Consider the following 18593-nt stretch of genomic DNA (forward strand, 5'->3'; position numbering starts at 1 on the left):
CGCTTCCTGCTGCACCCCCTTCCTGATGCGTTCTACTCTTTATCCACCTCTGGACACGCATCAGTCACACTCAAACTGACCTCCTGAGCTGAGACTAAGCACATGATTAGGTAGCTTTCCATTTGATTTTGTTGTTGCTGTTGAAAAAAGTTCTACTTTCAATCAATGAGATACTTGTATATATTTTATTGGTACAATGTATATTATGGGGTACATTTCTGACATGCTGATTTCAGTTCTTTTAATACATTACAGGATGAGCAAATTGGACTAACGCATTCATTGTCTCAAATATTTACTATTTGTTTGTGGTAAGAATGTTTAAAAATATTCTCTTTTAGCCACTTTGAATATGAAGTACATCGTCATTAATTATAATCATGGTGCTGAACAGTAAAACACCAGAAATTATTCCTTCTGAGACTCATTGCTAGTTGACCAGCATCTCCAGGTCCCCAGTCATTCCCACCCCCAGCTGTTAGTAATCACTAATCTATTCTCCTTTGAGATCAACTTTTTTAGATTCCACATGTAAGTGAGATCATATAGTATTTGTCTCTTTGTGTCTGGCTTATTTCACTTAACATAATGTCCCCCAGGTTCATCCATGTGGTTTCAGGTGACAGTTTCCTGTTGTTTTTAAAGCTGAGTAGTATTCCACTGTGTGTATATACATACACCATGTTAAAAAATGTGTTCATCCACTGACAGAGTTTGAGTTGTTTTGATGTCTCGTCTATGTGAATAATGTTGCCATGAACAAGGGAAAGATGTTGAGTATTTTTCCACATATTTGTTGGCTATTTGAATGTTATCTTTTTAAAAATGTCTATTCAAGTCCATTGCTTATTTTTAAATGAAATTATTTATTCTGTTACTGACTAGTTTGAGTTCCTTGAATATTTTGAATATTAGCTCCTTTTGATAATGTGATTATGGTTTCTCCAAAGCTTGTGTTGTCTTTATCGTTTCATTGACTGTGCAGAGTGTTCTAGTTGGAGACCCTCCCATTTGTCTATTTTTACCTTCATTGCCTGTGTTTTGGGGGTCATAACCAAGAAATCACTGCTTAGATCAATGTCCTGAAATTTTCCCATTTTTTTTTCTAAAAATTTTTGCGGTTTTAAGGTCTTATGTTTAACTCTTTAATTAATTTCAAGTTGCTTCTGGCAAAAGTGGTGAAATAAAGCTTCCTTTTTTTATTCTTTGCATGTGAATATCTAGTTTTTCTGACATCATTTATTGAAGATACTGTCTACTCTCATAGTATATTCTTGGCTCCTTTGTAGAAAATCAATGACTGTAGATGTGTGGGTTTATTTCTGGGCTTTCTATTCTATTTCATTGGTTAATATTTCTGTTTTTATGCAATTACCAGGCAGTTTTGATAACTATAGTTTTGTAACATATTTTGAAATCCAGTAGCATGATGCCTCTAGCTTAGTTTTTTTTTTAAATATTTTTTAGTTGTAGATGGATACAAAAAACCTCTATATGATTGATTGATTTTTCTGTGGTATTGAGGATCAAACCCAGTGCTTCTGTGTGCCAAGCAGGTACTATACCACTGAGCCACAACTCCAGCCTCTAGCTTAGTTTCTTTTGGTTAATATTGCTTTAGGTTTGGGGGTGTTTTGTGGTTTCATACATATTTAGATTTTGATTTCCGTTTTTAAAGACATTGAAATTTTGATAGGATTTCATTAAATCTATGAATTGCTTTGGTAGTAAGGATATTTTAACAATATTGATTCTTCCAATCCATGAACGTGAAATATCTTTCCTTTTGTTCGTGTCAACTTCAATTTCTTTCATCAATATTTTACAGTTTTCAGCATATATAGATCTTTCAAATCTTTTGGTTAAATTTACTTCATTGTACTTTATTTGTTTATGCTATTGTGAAGGAAATTTTTTTCCTCATAATATTTTATCCTTATTCTTTTTTTTTTTTTATGAGACAGGATCTTGCTATGTTGCCCAGCCTAAGTGAAGGAAGATTGTTTGCTTAATTTCTTTTTCAGACTGTTTATTGTTAGTATAGAGAAATACCACTGATTTTTGTAAGCTGATGTTCTATCCTGTAACATTACAGAAGTCTATCAGTTCTAAGAGTTTATTGGTGGTGTCTATATGGTTTTCTGTATATAAGATCATGTTATCAGCAGAGACCATAATGTTATCAGCAGAGACCATATCATTTATCCTTCACTATTTGAGTGACTTTTCTTTCTTTCTCTTGCCTAATTGCTCTGGCTAGGATTTCCAAGATTATGTAGAGTGGAAACCGTGGGTTTTTTGTTTTGTTTTATTTTTTCTAATCCAAGGAAATCTTTGTTTTGTTCGTGATCTTAGAGGCAGAGCCTTCAACTTTTCATTGTCAGTTAAGATGTTAGCTGTGAACTTGTGTGGCCTTTATGTTGTTGAGAAACATTCCTTTATGCCTAATTTGTTGAGAGTTTTTATCACAAACCAATGTTGAATTTTGTCAAATGCTTTTTATACATCTATTAAGATGATCATATGGTTTTTGTCCTTCATTCTATTAATATGGTACACATATCAAACCTATCCAGAGACATGGTGATCATGGTGAATGATCCTTTTAATGTACCATTGAATATGTTTTGCTAGTATTTTGAGTATTTTTTTTTTGTCTTCATCATGAACATTGGCCTATAGGCTATTTCTTCTGTTATGTTTTTTTTTTTTTAATTTTTTTTGTTTGTTTTTCTACCATGGATTGAACCTAGGGGTGCTTAACCATTAAGCCACATCTCCAGTCCTTTTTATATTTTTATATTTTATTTTGAGATAGGGGTTGCTAAGTTGCTTAGGACCTCACTGTTGAGGCCAGCTTTGAATTCGCAATCCTCCTGCCTCAGCATCCTGAGCCATTGGGATTATAGGCAAGTACCACCACGCCCAGCTCTTGTGTCTTTGCCTGGGACTTATAAAGTGAATTTGGAAATACTCCTTCCTCTTCGAGTTTTTGGAGGAATTTGAGGAAGATTGGTATTAGTTCTTGAAGTGACTGATAAGATATAGCTGTGCAGCTACTGGGTTCTGTGCTTTTCTTCAATGGGAGACTTTGAATTACCAATTCAATCTCATTACTTGTTGCTGGTCTGTTCCAATTATAATTTCTTGGTGATTCAGTGTTGGTAGATTATGGCTTAGGAATTTATCCATTTGCTCCAGGTCATTCAATTTATTGTCATTTATTTGTTCATAGTAGTCTCTTATGATCCTTTGTGTTTCTCTGCCTCAGAAAACATCTTTGTTAAGCTTTTCAAAAAAAAAATCAACTCATATATTTGTTGATCTTTTCTATTTCTCTTCTAGTTTCTATTTCATTTATATTTGCTTGGTTTTTNTTTTTTTTTTTTTTTTTTTTTTTACAGTTTTTGACTTGATGTGTATTTTGTCTGAAATAAGTATGGCCCCTATTCTGTTTTGGTTCCCTTTGCATATCTTTCTCAATTTCTTCACTTTTAGTCTATGAGAATCCTTTAAGGTGAAGCATCTTTTGTAGGCATCACCTAGTTGAGTCTTATTTTTTAAATCCATTCAGTCACTCCTATACCTTTTTTTTAAAAAAATATTTTTAGCTGCAAATGGATACAATACCTTTATTTTTTTTATGCAGTGCTGAGAATCAAACCCAGGGCCTCACACATGCTAGGCAAGCGCGCTACCACTGAGCCACAACCCCAGCCCTCCCTATACCTTCTAATTGGAGAATCTAACCCTTTTACAAAGTAATTATTGATAGATGGGTATTTACTAATGTCATTTTGTTAATTATTTTCTGGTTGTTTTCTATGTCCTTTGTTCTTTTCTTTATGGCTTGATGGCTTTCTTTTGCGATATGTTTGAATGTTTTCTTTCTTTTATTCTTTGTGTATCTATTAAAGACTTTTGCTTTGTGGTTACCCTGAGGCTCATATAAAACATCTAAGCTTATAGATGGCTATTTCAAACTAGTAACAGCTTTGCATACAAAACCTCCACATTTTTACTCTCCCTCTTCCATGTTTTATGTTTGTAAAGTCAAAATTTTCTTTTTAAAATAATTTGTATCCTTAACAAATTATTGTAGCTTTAGTATTTTTCTTTCTCTCTCTCTTCCTCTCTCTCTCTCTTTCTTTTTTTCTTGCTTTTTTGCTTTCTTGCTTTTTCTTTCTTTCTTTGAATTGAACATAAAGCCTTCCACTAAGCAAGTGCTCTACCACTGAGTTATACTCCAAGGCCTTTTTATTTTATTTTAAAATTTGAGACAGTTCTCACTAAGTTGCTGAGGCTGGTCCAGCCTCTTGAGTAGCTGGGATTACAGGTTGTGTTACTGTGTTGGGCTTGATTTAGTTGTTTTTAATAGTTTTAACTTTTAGCCTTTGTTCTAGAGATACAGTTACAGTGTCAGATCATTTCAGATTGTTTTACTTTGTTCAGTGAGATTTATACTTGCATATAATTTCATGTTATGAATTAATTTCTTCCTTCTGCTCAAGAAACTCCTTTTGGCACCCTTTTTTTCTTATTTCTTTAGTGCATTTATAGTTGTACATAATAGTGGGGCTCATTTTGACATATTCATAAATACATATAACATAGTTTTTTCCATTCTTCTTCTTCTCCCAGTATGTGCAGAGTGGCCACTTCACATTATCCTGACCGTGTTGTTAAACCTTGCTGGAGATGAGTTGTTGTTTCTGGCTGAAGTTTTCCCTTTTCTTTCTAACAGTAAGGTGAATAAAACTCATTTTGTTCTAAAAGAGAAAAAAATTCCAAACTAACAAAATAAAGCCTGCAATATCATGGATAATAAAACTAAAGAGAATAAGTTTGGAACCATATAAGAACAAAATGTCAACATGTTCTTGGGTATCCAGAAAAAAGCCCAGTATCTTCATAAGAAAAGATGTAGTATTTGGGACAAAGTATGTACTGTTGCCTTAACTCTGGGATGAAGCATGGAATAAAATGATGAAAGTCATTTTCATATCAGATAAGGACATATGAACAGTCTTCTAGTTTTAAGCAAAATCTCACTTTTCTTATGAGAGCTCATTTGGACAGTTTAAATCCTGGTTTCTTGAAGTATGGTCAAGACTACTGCAGCAGAATCCCTTGGAATGCTTGTTAAAAATACCACTTGCTGGGGCTGGGGTTGTGGCTCGGTGTTGGAGTGCTCGTTTTTTGTATGCCAACTGCCCCCCTACCACATTCCCTCCTTCTTCTCCTTCCCCCTCCCCATCATTTCCTTTAATGCAGGTCCTAGTGGTGATAAATCAACTCATCTTTTGTTTACATGAGAAAGTCTTTACCACGGCTTCTTTTTTTGAAAGACGGTGTTGCTGGGTATGGTATTCCTTATTGTCAATTTTTTCTTTCAGGATTTTGAATATATCACCCCCCTCCTTTTTGGCCTGCAAGGTTTCCACAGAAAATCCTCTGTGAATCTTACATGGGTTCTCTTTTATGGAGCTATTTGCTTTATTCTCACTGCTTTTAAAACAATTTTATTTTAGACATGGATTATGAGGTGTCTCCAGTGTGGGTCTCTTTGAATTCATTTTATTGTGGTCCTTTGAGTTTCCTAGATCTGGGTTTTTATTTCCTTCCACAAGCTTAAGAAGCTTTTTGCCATTAATATTTTTGAATATATTTTCTTTCTTTTCTCCCTTCCCTTCTCTTTCTTTTGGATTAAACTAGGGGTGTTCATTCACTGAGCTATATCCTCAACTGTTTTTAAAAATTTTTTGAGACAGAATCTCACTAAGTTATCCAGGCTGGCCTTGATCCTCCTGCCTCAGCCTCCTAAGTAGCTGGGATTATGCGCATCACTATGCTTGGTTCTCTGTTACATTTGCAAAAAGTCTTTATAATTTCCTTTTAAATCCTCAGTTACATCCTTCTCCACCGCCTGGACCCCGGGAGCCGGGACCCACCAGCCAGGACTGGCAGCCCNAAAAAAAAAAAAAAAAATGGGGAAGGGGATACTGAGGATTGAACTCAGGGACACTTGACCACTGAGCCACATCCCCAGCCCTATTTTGTATTTTATTTAGAGACAGGGTCTCATTGAGTTGCTTAGAACCTTGCTTTTGCTGAGGCTGGCTTTGAACTTAAAATCCTCCTGTCTCAGCCTCCCGAGCCACTGGGATTACAGGTGTGTACCATTGTGCATAGCTCCTCCTCATAATTTATTATTCAAAAGCAAGAAAACTTCAGTAAGATTTGTAGAAAATGCCAGAAAATCGATTTTTAAAAAGAAAAAGTGGAGGAAGAAAAGAACTTGTATTCTGTGTGAGAAAATATAGTATCTATTCAGGGTTTTAAACCTAGGTTAAAGCAATTATTCCTAAATTTGGGCAGTTTCCTTAGAGTTTTAAACAATAACATCAAAACTATCCATTATCAAGCTGTATTTGACCTTTTGAGTTAGGTTGGAAAATGTTTGTTCTTTATATCTTAAGCTTAATTTCATTTTTGTTCTACCTATTTGCACTGGCAGAGATATTAGACTATCTTTTACCTTTTAATAAATTTATTCACAAATAGTTTCAAGTAGGTGGATATATATTTTCTCTTTTAATCTTTTTTTTTTTTCACAGCACAGATTTTATTTCTCAAATTTGGAGGCTGGAAGACCAAGACCAGGGGCCAACTTGTGAGAAAGTTCTTGTTGTGTCCTCCTGGGGAAGCAGGTGAAACAGGAACAAGGGCTGCTTTGAGAAGCCCCTTCCCAGGGAAGGAGAATCCATGGTCTGAGCAATCTTCAAGTTCCCACCTGGTATCACATGGTAATGCAGAGACAAAATAGAATGACATCCCATGCTCCCCAGAACATCCCAACTTCTTGGCATGACTCCATTTCTGCAACCTTTCACAAGTCATTATTTTGGATAAAACAAGAGTTAAGATGAACACATGGGGAGAGGGCTCCCTTCTCGGCTCCTGCTTGCAGTGTTGGATGTGGCCTTACAAGGCATCACTGAGGTTCTGCACAACAGCTCCAATTGCCCCCCTACCACATTCCCACGGGGCTGACTCACACTCAAGTCCTGAACACTCCCAAGCCCATAAACCAGAAACATCACAGGAAATCCAAGGGAGATTTGTTGAAAGTCTGCCAAAAACACCAATCCACACATGCTCAAGTCTCTTACAAAAATGGCAGAGTATTTGCATCTAAACACTTCATATCTTCTTCCTTTAGCACTTCCATTATCTCTAGATGACTTCTGACACCTAATACAATGAAAGGGCAGTGTCATTCTCTGTAATACTGTAAGATCCAGGAAACAATGAGGAGAGAAGTATCTGTTCAGAGAGACACAACTCCTTTCCTGATAGGTTTTGGATTTCCAGCTGGTGGGGACCATGGATGCAGAAGAATGGGTGCAGGGCCAACTGCACTTTCTTGCTTTGCATTGATGGGAGGAAACACTGCAGCCAAGATGAGGGCTTCTAGGAGCTGATATCCTTCAAGTCAACATCTGGACACGTCTGACCTTCAGGTCGGAAGACTTTCTTGCAGGGGATCCAAGGACTTGCCTACTCTGTGTGGAACTTTTCAGGAAAAAGGGGATCAAATCTCATGAAGCAACTCTTCTCTCTTCTAGCCCATGGGCAATGCAAGGAACCTGCATAATACCAGAGGCTCACTTCTCTCTTCTCATGTCTTCTGGAAATGAATCATTAATGCTTCCTTCAAAGTGAAGCAGAAGCCTGCATTCCCAACTGCACAGAAATGTTTGAGGGCACTGTCTCCCAAATGCAAAGGTCCATGAAGAATTACAGTCTCGATACATGAATTCATCATCAAAAGCCTTGAGTCAACAGGGGCTTCACAAAATGGCTTCTTGGCAAACTTGATGACCTCCTCCTCGGACAATGTTTCCACCTTGACGGGTCTTTCTTTTAAACCGGCCTCCTGCTCCCCAGGTCACAGTTGGCTCCTCTGTTGCTCTCCCACTCTCCAAGGGGCCTGCAGGTCAGGCCATCTCTTTGCCTCTGACATCGCGGCCCAGGCCACACTGCTGAGGCCACCGCATCCTTCTCCACCGCCTGGACCCCGGGAGCCTGGACCCACCAGCCAGGACTGGCAGCCCCCTCCACTCTCTTTTAATCTTCAGGATGGAAGACAGTTAAAAGTGTCATTCCATTGCCTATGAGCCCTCTTTGTTGAGTTATTTCATTTTATTATAACTCAGTTATTCTACAAAACAAAGACAATTCTTACATTCCATTTTAATTAGAAAAGGGAAATAGTCCTTTTTCACTCTTACATATTTAAATGGTATTGCAAAAATCTTCTTTTAAGTACCTTTCTTAGCTTGAATGGGGTGAAATTCTTAATTTTTCTCTCCAATTAAAAAATGCGTCTTCTTCACTTGGTTAAGGTCTTCCCTCTGTTTTTTTTTCCCCTCTTCTCATTCTCACTTTCTCCTTTGTAAGTTGCACATAGATAATTGGAAAAGAACAAGAAGATGACAAAGGTAGAAGTCGAGATAGACAAAAACACACAGAGACATACCAAGAGAGATGTAGAGACATACAGAGAGGGATATGAAGATAGAACTTAGCAGTAAGAGATACATTGATAGACACAAAACTAATATGTGATGGTAAATAGGCCACATTCTGACTCTATTGATTTGGGTATTATGGGTAATATAGATGCCTGTATCACATCTAAAGAAAACAAATTAGAAATACTTTCCTTTTGTTTTTCTTAATATTATTTTGGTTGTAGATGAACATGATACCTTCTTAAATTTTATTTATCAATTTTTATATGGTGATAAGGATTGAACTCAGTGCCTCACACATGCTAGGCAAGCACTCTACGACTGAGCCATAACCCCGGCCTTAAACATTTTCCTTTTGACCTCTCCTTGAAGAGATATGTTGTCCATTTGATACCCATTGTTATTTGTTGTCTGAGAAGTGATTATTACAGAATCAACAACTAGAAAGTTCTTCATGATTCTAGAATATAAAGCAAGGGTAATAATCTAGACCATATCTGTTTGGTTATCAATCTATGGCCTCTCTGCTCCAAGTTCACCCTTCAGTGAACACACTGTAGGTTTTTCAGTAGAGGGCGCTAGAGGGGCAGGAAGAAAGAAAAGAACAACAGATGGCTCTTACTTACAATGCGGTTGTGTACCACTTAACCCATTGTAAGTTGAAAATATTATCATAAGTTGAAAATGCATTTAATACATCACAGCTCAGCCTAGCCTACCTTCACACTCAGAACATTAGCCTACAGTCAGGCAAAATCATCTAATACAACTCCTGTTTTATAATACAGTGTTGACTATGTCATGTAATTTATTGAATACAATTTTGAAAGTGAAAAATAATGGTTGTATAGATATGCTTTGTACTGTAGGAAAGTCAAAAGACCCTACGTTAAGCCATTGTGAGCTGCAGATCATGTCCTTGATGTTTGTGGTTAATACCTGGTGGGTCAGTGGTGAGGGTATGAGGCCATCTGGTGGAATTCTGCCCCAATCATGTGCCCAGAATGTGTGATAACTCAGCCTGGTAATAACTTTCTCCCCAGCCCTGAAAGATTTCTAGCTTGTTTCAGTGCCCCAAAGGCTTAATGCCATCACTGGCTCTTTGACTCGTCAGATCATTTGCATCCCAAAGGGTTCCCACCCTTTCTGAAGGTCCCAGCTCCCTGTGCATTGCCAGGCTGTTGGTTGTGGATAGATTGTACCTGCCTGTACTTTAGAGGGTGGCTTGCCCAGGGACTGCATACCATGTCTAGCCTGGGCAAACTAGCCACCCTCCCTTCTATGTGTGCCAAGTTCAGTTTCCCAAGGAGGTCTGAGCCCGTTTAGGGAGGGGTCCCTTTCCAAGTCTCTTTCCTTGGACACTGTAGGGTGCCATATAGAATTTCCTTATAGGCTGTGGTCATATAGAATGTGGCCATATAGAATTTCCTTGTATGATGTACATTTCCCCTGTTAGGCCCACTATGTAAATCAATACTAATACTGATATTTTAGTAAGAAATGCAGCTGCCTTTCCACTCATCAAGAATTTATAACATGAAGTAGAAGTAAGTGAGCCTGTTTCTTCCTTTGCAACTTTTTTCTTTGCTAATTTTGATTTTAGGGTTTTGAAACTGAGTGGTGAGCTCCTTTCACTTCTCAAAGGAAAATAACACACTCTTTTTTATGAGCTAGATTGTCCAATCAAAGACAAGAGAGATTCTATCTCATATGTGGCATGGGATTTGTGATGAAGTAATAGAAATTTTAAGTCCCCACTGAAAAGGACAGTGGTGATTATTGCAGTTAGGGCAGAACTTCAAATTACTGACAGTGTATGATAAGCTGATTCTTTCTAAGGAAAAATAATTAGTGCAATTGAGCCCAAGTGCTTAGCTTCTTGAAATTTAAAACAGATTTAGGGAAGAGTGAGCAAGGGAGAAATCCCTATCATTACCTTGGGGCTATAAAAAGATACTAGGAACAATATCAACTTATAATTTTGTGGATTATGAAGTAAATTTCACTGACTTTGAATTTGAGATTTTTAGCTTTTATTTTTTATTAAAAATTAAAACTTGGGGCTGGGTTTGTAGCTCAGTGGTAGAACATTTGCCTAGCACATGTGAGGCACTGGGTTTGATCCTTAGCACCACATAAAAATAAAATAAAGATATTGTGGGGAAAAAATTAAAACTCTTCTGGGATTATTACATGAATCTATGCTAGTCTTATGATCATAAGCAATAGAGATTGTGTGAATGATCCTACCAGTGGCTCTTAAATGTGACTGTGTAGCAGAATAGACCAGGGAACTTACTAGAATGCAGATTCCCGGCCTACTTGGATGCGTCACAGCAAGTGGTATTTCTTTTTTAATATTTATTTTCTAGTTGTAGTTGGGCACAATATCCTTATTTCACTTATTTATTTTTATGTGGTGCTGGGGATCCAACCCAGGGTCTTTGGCGAGCGCTCTACTGCTGAGCCACAACCCCAGCCCCAGCAAGTGGTATTTTTAACGAGCATTCCAAAGGATTCTGATGCAGCAGACTTGACCATACTTCAAGAAACCAGGATTTAAACTGTCCAAATGAGCTCTCATAAGAAAAGTGAGATTTTGTCTAAAACTAGAAAACTGTTCATGTGTCCTTGTCTGATATGAAAATGACTTTCATCATTTTATCCCATGCTTCATCCCAGAGTTAAGGCAACAGTACATACTTTGTCCCAAATAATCTGCGTAGAATGGCCACTTCACATTTTCCTGATCATGTTGTTAAACCTTGTTGGAGATGAACTGTCATTTCTGGTTGAAGTTTTCCCCTTTCTTTCTAACAATAAGGTGAACAAAACTCATTTTGTTCTAAAAAGAAAAAAAAAATTCCAAACTAACACAATAAAGCCTGCAATATCATGGATAATAAAACTAAAGAGAATAAGTTTGGAACCATATAAGAACAAAATGTCAACATGTTCTTGGGTATCCAGAAAAAAGCCCAGTGTTGTCATAAAAGATGCTTGAATAAGATATATGTCTAAAGGTAAAGCTCAAGGTCTGTATTTACTTTTAAAACTTCTAATTATTTTAGATCAGATATTAACAATGAAGTAGTAGGAAAGTGGGAGAATCCAGGCTGTTTCTCCTGTGAGTCCCTCTAAGGACCTCAGGCCTTCACTCCTCAGCTCAAGGCAGTCGCTGATTCTTAAGGGCTGACTGAAACTTGCCAGTCTGGAAACCAGCTGTGCAAAACAAGACCTAAAATGTTCCCCTGGAGCAAAGGAAAATACGTTTGGTTTCAGCAGTGTCTCTTAGAGAAACTCGGATACTCTCACTATGGCTCCTTCCTGCATTCTTTGGGGTTAGCAGCCACCACAAGAAAACAGCATGAGAAAAGGCTGAGTCAAAGGAGGACATGTAGCAACAGGCCCAGGAACCTCTCAAGTGGCCCAGAAGGTAGAGGCCATCGGTTTTTGTTGCAGGACACTGTACTTTCCTGGAGCTTCACAGGTTTGTGGATCATCCTTATTTGGAGTATTGCAAGACTAACCCACCTGGTTTGTAATGGGAAGTGTCTCTCTAAAATTCATGACTATGAACATTCACAGTGCTGTCACCTATGTTCTGAAACCCTGACTGACAACATGTTGGATATTGTTAGGAGGAACATGGGTGGCTTCTACTGTAAATGATTATTTAATAGTTTGAGAAGAATGCAAAATAGAAAAAGGATAAAGGCATAGGCTTCTTTTCTAGCTCAAAGTATTTAAAAGTAAACTCTGAAAGTTGGATGAGTGATTTCATCAAAGTACCGAGGTCAAGTCCCATTCTAATAAATACCACATCCACCTAAGAATTAGATTTTGAAGTCCCACTTACTACCTCACACACTTCATATAACAAGGGAACACCATTGCAGTGCAACAAAAGAAAGGATATAATTTTGGAAGGGTCATAAGCTTGTGGCATGCCAAGCAGCATACCTGTCACTCTGCAGAGGGGGTTACTTTTGCATGAAAGGATTAGAAAAGTCATGGAGAAAGACTGACCATGCAAAATGTTCCCCAGTCACATCCTGAAGAATAATCTTAAAGCTGCTGGGAGCTGGGAGCCCTAGAATTATTCTGAGGAATTTCATTAAGAACAGAACATCTGTAGACATTCACTGATTGGCTTCAATCTGGTCTAACTGCAAGGATCCAGACACACACAGTTACAAACTGGAGTTGATTTCAGGATCCTGGGTTGGCCTAAGTCTGATGGATGTCAGTTGGATGCACAGTGTTTTATTTCAGAATGATTGTTAGTGTGGCTGTTGAATGTTCTCTCTGATATGAGAGAAGCTTTTGAAAACATTCCTGGGTAACAAGACGCTGTCAAAGGAGTGACACATTATATAAACTCCAAAGTATAAAGCAATAGCTTTGGCTGATTGCTTGTAAGAAACTTCTGGGTGGCCTATTGCTTCTAAGTTAGTAAAGACCATCAATATAGTTTTAATGAACCTTGACAATGAACCTTGTTTGTTTATTTATTTATATGCTATGCTGAGAATGGGAACCCAGTGCTTCACACATGCTGGGCAAGTGCTGTATCACTGAGCCACAACCCCTGCCCCCAGAACTACAGTATTGATATTCTTAACCAGAAGACAAAATGTCATGAAATAATTAAAATATAGTAAGACAAAAAGGAGCATTTGGTATCCTCATCATTTCTGGTTTTTTTTGTTGTTGTTGTTTGTTTGTTTGTTTTTGGTTTGGTACTGGGAATTGAACTCAAGGGCACTCAGTCACTGAGCTACATCCCCAGTCCTATATTGTATTTTACTTAGAGACAGGGTCTCACTGAGTTGCTTAGTGCCTCGCTAAATTGCTAAGGCTGGCTTTGAACTCATGATCCTCCTGTCTCTGCTTCCTGAGATGCTGGTATTATAGGCATGTGGCACCACACCCAGCCTCATCATTTTTTTAACCTACAAATTTTACTCTCTGGATTTTGTAACTGGCTTGTATGGTACTTGCAAGTCCAAGTGAACAGAGGTGGCCACCAGTTGGATGCACAGTTTTTATTTCAGAATTTTTCTCACAGACTGAACACATGTGAGAAAAACCAACCAACCAACAGCACCGCTCAGATGTACCACCTGCTCAAAGTATACGAGGCTCTTGCCATCCCAGTGGCTCTGAGGAGCCTTGCTCCTGGCCCCTCACCTCCTTCTCATCCTTCCAGTTGGACAGCTTACAACTTGAACAACCAGAAAAACAACAAAACCCAACAGAGGCTACAGAACCCCTCTGAGGTGTCATTATTGAAACATGATAGTCAATCTTCAGAGGTTAAGGAGGAAGTTTTTTAATAAAAAGTATAATGACTAGGTTGGACATTTTAGAAAAAACTAACTTTAAAAGGAAAGCATCAATGCATTTATAATCCCAGCTACTCAGGAGGCTGAGGCAGGATGATTGAAGGTTGACTGCCCACTTGGGAAATTTAGAAGACCCCCAACTCAAAAAAAAAAATGTATAAGAGGACAGCATGAATTCAGTTTTGCATTGGCTTGGAGTTTGGAATTCTTCCTCTGGTTCCTATTGTTTGAGTATTGTCCTTATTAATAACACTTAGCTTTGTCTCCCCCATAGTGAAAATGACAGGAAATGCTGGGAGTGCTATGACAACCACTTTGCATGGAGCCTTCCTGCTGGGGAAGGTGTGTGTGTGTGTGTGCACGCTCCTGTGTCTTGTTTAAGACAGAGGAAATATAGACACCTGGCAGCAATGGAAACTGGGATTCCCCAGTCCTCAGCCTAAGGCCAGTGTAGACTGTCTACTTGTATTTTTAAAAATCAGACAGGACCAAAGTGTAAGAAAAAAACTGTTTGCACGCTCAATATGACTATCTTTGGAATTCTTCATTATTTCACAAAATACAAAGCTCAGACGTGAACGTCTACATCCACCACAAAATAGAATCAAATAAGTGGTTAGCACACAAACATAATGATCTTTTTCATTTTTAAAAATATAAATAACAATGTTCAAGGTTTTGCAAGTTTCTTCTCAACGTGTGTCTTTTTAAGGCTGTCGCAGACCCTTCATCAATGGTACTTGCACCCTGCCGTCAGGGTACCCTGCCCACCAGCACGAAAGGCCACTGTGGATACATTCCTGAGGGTGACACACTGTTCTATGTCACCTCAGCCGGTTAAAACCTAAACGAGCAATCAACACCCTCCAACCAGTCCTCACAGTTTCATTAACTTTCTTTCTACTACAAAGTAACAATTGAAAGGGGGAAAGTTTCCAGCAGCATTCAAGCTCTCAAATGATGAATCATGAAGGGCAAGAAGGAAAAACCAGGCTTCTTCCTGAATAGAACTTTCTTCCTCTTATCCAGGAAAGCCCCAATAACCCATGTAGTTTATACAGTGGTTTGTACTGAAACTTTTTTTTTTTTTTTTCAGATTAAATAGTGTTGAGAGAAGCCGGGATCTTTTGGTGGGGTATTTTAGGAGAAGTTAAAGTGGAGAGGTTAATGTTGGAAAAATGCCACTGAAAGTACATCCCCCAACAGGAGTCGTTTCGCTGGTGAGGTCTGGAGGCAGAGCCAGGGCCCCGGTCTTGGGAGTGAAGTCCGAGGGCAGACTCTCCAGCAGACACTTGACCTGCTCTTGGCCCAGTTTTATCTTGTCGTCCAGCTTGCGCTGCTCGATGAGGAGTGTCGACTTCATTTTCACGAAGTGCTGGTAATCCTGGAGTTGCTCCTCCGAGAGGTAATTGGCCAGGATGTCCAGCACCACTCGCTCCCTGCGATCCAGGTTCTCCTTGAGCTCCCGGGCATCCTCGTGCTGCCCAGCCAGCATCTTCCTTTTCTCGTTCAGAGAGCTCTGCCAGGGCAAAACGGACAGATCAGCAAAGGGCACAGGGAAGGAAGAAAAGAGCCAAGCTCCCTGAAAGGCAACCTTCGCAGGAAGGCAAAATAAAGTTTCTACTTCAGTTGTTCGGTTTTTATTTCAATTGTTGTTAGGAAAATAATGTTTTGAAAATCAACTTCTCACCCCTAGGCTGTACATTACATAGCTCTCTCCCTTGTACAGTGGTTTGGTAGCTTCAGGTTGAGAGGGGTACATTAGATGGCTGGGGTAATGACCTGACTTTCTGGCCATGGGCTTTAAAGGGCAATCAGCAAGGTACCTTGAGTGCCAGAGTGTTTCTCAAGTGTGGCTGCTAGGTCAGCAGCAGCAGCAGCACCTGGAAACTTGTTAGAAATGCAAATTTGCAGCCTCAATTTCACCTGCTGAATCAAAAACTGTGGGGGTGGCCCAGAAGATTTTTTTTTTTGGTACCAAGGATTAAACTCAGGGGTACTCTGAGCCACATCCCCAGCCCTATTTTTTTGTATCTTATTTGGAGATACAAAACTCAGTCTCACTGAGATGCTTAGTGCCTTGCCTTTGCTGAGGCTGGCTTTGAACTCACAATCCTCCTGTCTCAGCCTCCAGAGCTGCGCTGCTGGAATTACAGGTGTGTGCCATCGCACCTGGCATAGCCCAGAAGTTTTGTTTTAACAGGATTTCATAGTGGTATTTTGAAAATTTTTTAAAGTTTGAGAACCTCTCCCTCATCCACAATGACAACTGGGCTATTATATTTCCCATCTCTAAAGAAATCAGTTTTGATTTTTTTTTCAGGTTTCTTTTTCAGGCCTCTAGAAAGAAAATGAGAGAAATCCATCAAGGATATTGATTTCATATTCTAAGACTTTCTTGCACAAGCGCAAAGGTAGGGTAACACACTTTATTGTCTTTCTTTTGGTACTGCGGATTGAATCCAGAGGTGCTCCACCACTGAGTTACATCCCCAGCCCTTTTTATTTTGAGACAGGACTTTGCTAAATTGTTGAGGTTGGCCTCAAACTTGTAATCCTCCCGAGCAGCTGGAATTATAGGTGTGTGCCACCACAACTAGCAGTAGCATACCTCATCAGAGCTAAATATGCTTTGTAAAAATCTTTTTTTTTTTTTGTATCAAGGTATCAAGGCTTTAACCCAGAGGTACTTAACCACTGAGCCACATCCCCAGTCCTTTTAAAATATTTTAGAGACAGTGTCTTCCTAAGTTGCTTATGGTCTTGCTAAATTGCTGAGGCTGGCTTTGAACTTGTGATCCTCCTGCTTCAGCCTCCTGAGCCACTGGGATTACAGGCATGCACCACCACACCCAGCCTATAAAAATCTTTAATGTGCTTTTCTTTTCTTTTTAAAAATCTAACAAACTGACATGAATGTTGTTTTTAAATTTTAAAAAATTAGAATTTATTCTTTCAGGCTGTTCAGACCAAAATGATTGAGAAAAATTAAAATGTAAATTAGTCAAGAAATAAGATCAGTTAAATATCCTTCAGTACCAATTAGCTTATTTAGGATTATCAGAGGCTCATGTGTATTTGCCCTAAATCCTCCTAAACAGCCTGTCAGATCTTACATAATAATGCCTGGCGGGGAAAAGTACAAAGTTAAAAGTTTTATCTTATAAATATCTTTTCTCCACCCAGAAAACAACCCCAAGGCGTCAAACTTGGTTTCTTAATAAAAACCGATGCTGATGTAGTATGGGAAGGATCCAGGGAGACCACACAGAAAGCACGTAAGCTCAGAGTGCGTGACACAGAACATCTGGTGCATTTATCCAATGAGATCGATACTGCTGTTACCTGTCCTCTTCCTTCCAGACCTGGGTATGGTGGAGACACCCCAGTGCACCCTCAAAATGCCTAACAGTTTTGTTGTCTCTATTTATTAAATGTCAATATCTATCATCTTGCTTTTATCTTATTCTAGAAAGAAAGGGAGGAGGAGGTGGGTGAGGGAATCTCAGCAGTCTCTGACCTTAAGTGTCAGCCTCATCACATCTTGGCATGGAAGATGCTATCTTCTACCTTGGTCATCTATTCCCTCCTAGCTCCAAAGCGATTTTATCATCATCTTTTTCTGGGCGGGGAGGCGGGGGTAACCAGGGATTGAACCTAGAGGTGCTTAACTATGAACCCAGGGGTGCTTAACTACTGAGCCACATCCTCAGATCTTTTTATTTTTTTGAGACAGGGTTTTGCTAAGTTCGGAGGCTGGCTTTGAACCTGCAATCCTCCTGCCTCAGCCTCCAGAGCCACTGGGATTACAGGTGTGTGCTGGTGCACCTGGCTCTATTTTATCTTCTTGAGAGAAGGGATCCTGTCTAATAGCACCGCTCTTACGTTTGTGTGCTCACAGGGAAAACTTGCTGAACTGAGTTGCTAGGCCACATACCCTTTCTTCATTACTAGCGTCTTCACCAAGGCCGCTAAGGACGTTCTCTACACGGGCCAGGCGCCCCGAGAGGGAGAGCAGCAGGTTCACCACCTTGTCCAGGTCCCCTATGAACATCTTGTACTTGTCAAACTCATTGGGCTTGCAGAGCTCACTGATCACAGCCTCCACCTCTTCTCCCAAGGCATTATTAAGCTTGATGTCCATGAGCAGACTCCCCTTGGCTTCCTGGAGCGTCTCCAGCTTGTGGGTGAGGCTTTCAATAAGCTCAGCCTGTAATGACAAAGAGACAGCGAACATCACCAGCAGCAGTCAAAGTGAGGAGGAGGATTCACATCTTCCAGCCACAGCTTCTCTTTTCTCCAAGGCTCAGCAGAATGCACCCCTGCTCTATAAGGCCCACTCCTGGACAGCAGGCCATAATATTCTTTCCTTCCCTTGAATGTCTACAACGGTTTTCCCTGAACCTATTCAGTCCCAAAGGCCAGCACCTGCCTACACATGGCCTGATCATGTTTTTCCCCTGTGTCATGTCGTGTACCACTCTGCTTTACCAACTGATTTGTTAACTAATATTTAAAAGTCCTTTCAAGACAGGTTTTCAACTGATTCAACAATACTGTGGATAGGCAGGCAGGTAGGGCAGACATTCTTCTTGATTTACAAATAAAGAAGTCAAGGGTCAGAGGACTGAAGAAACTTGTTCCGGGTTGAGAGAGGAGTGGACTGTTAGTCACAGTCACCATGTGCAGAGCAATTACTATAAGCCCA

General features: G+C 39.4%; 1 protein-coding gene and 1 long non-coding RNA gene across 5 annotated transcripts in view; one reads left to right on the plus strand and one right to left on the minus strand.

Annotated features, from left to right (window-relative positions):
• LOC125611075 overlaps positions 1-8402 on the plus strand; it is a 46553-nt gene extending 38151 nt beyond the window's left edge. Inside the window, exon 2 of the long non-coding RNA XR_007341199.1 lies at positions 6618-8402. This is a non-coding gene — a long non-coding RNA (uncharacterized LOC125611075). The remainder of the gene's footprint in view (positions 1-6617) is intronic.
• A 6008-nt stretch (positions 8403-14410) lies between these two features.
• The window catches only part of Shroom3 (shroom family member 3), a 173206-nt gene continuing 169023 nt past the window's right edge, over positions 14411-18593 (minus strand). For all 4 annotated transcript variants that reach the window (XM_015499268.2, XM_048784815.1, XM_048784816.1 and 1 more), the window contains 2 exons: positions 17823-18095; positions 14411-15404 (listed from right to left, as the gene is read on the minus strand). In XM_015499268.2, coding sequence (XP_015354754.1) covers positions 15036-15404; positions 17823-18095 — 642 coding nt within the window. In that variant the 3' untranslated portion in view covers positions 14411-15035. The remainder of the gene's footprint in view (positions 15405-17822; positions 18096-18593) is intronic.

This window comes from Marmota marmota, unplaced genomic scaffold (genome assembly GCF_001458135.2).
Source record: "Marmota marmota marmota unplaced genomic scaffold, marMar, whole genome shotgun sequence".
Lineage (NCBI taxonomy): Eukaryota > Metazoa > Chordata > Mammalia > Rodentia > Sciuridae > Marmota > Marmota marmota.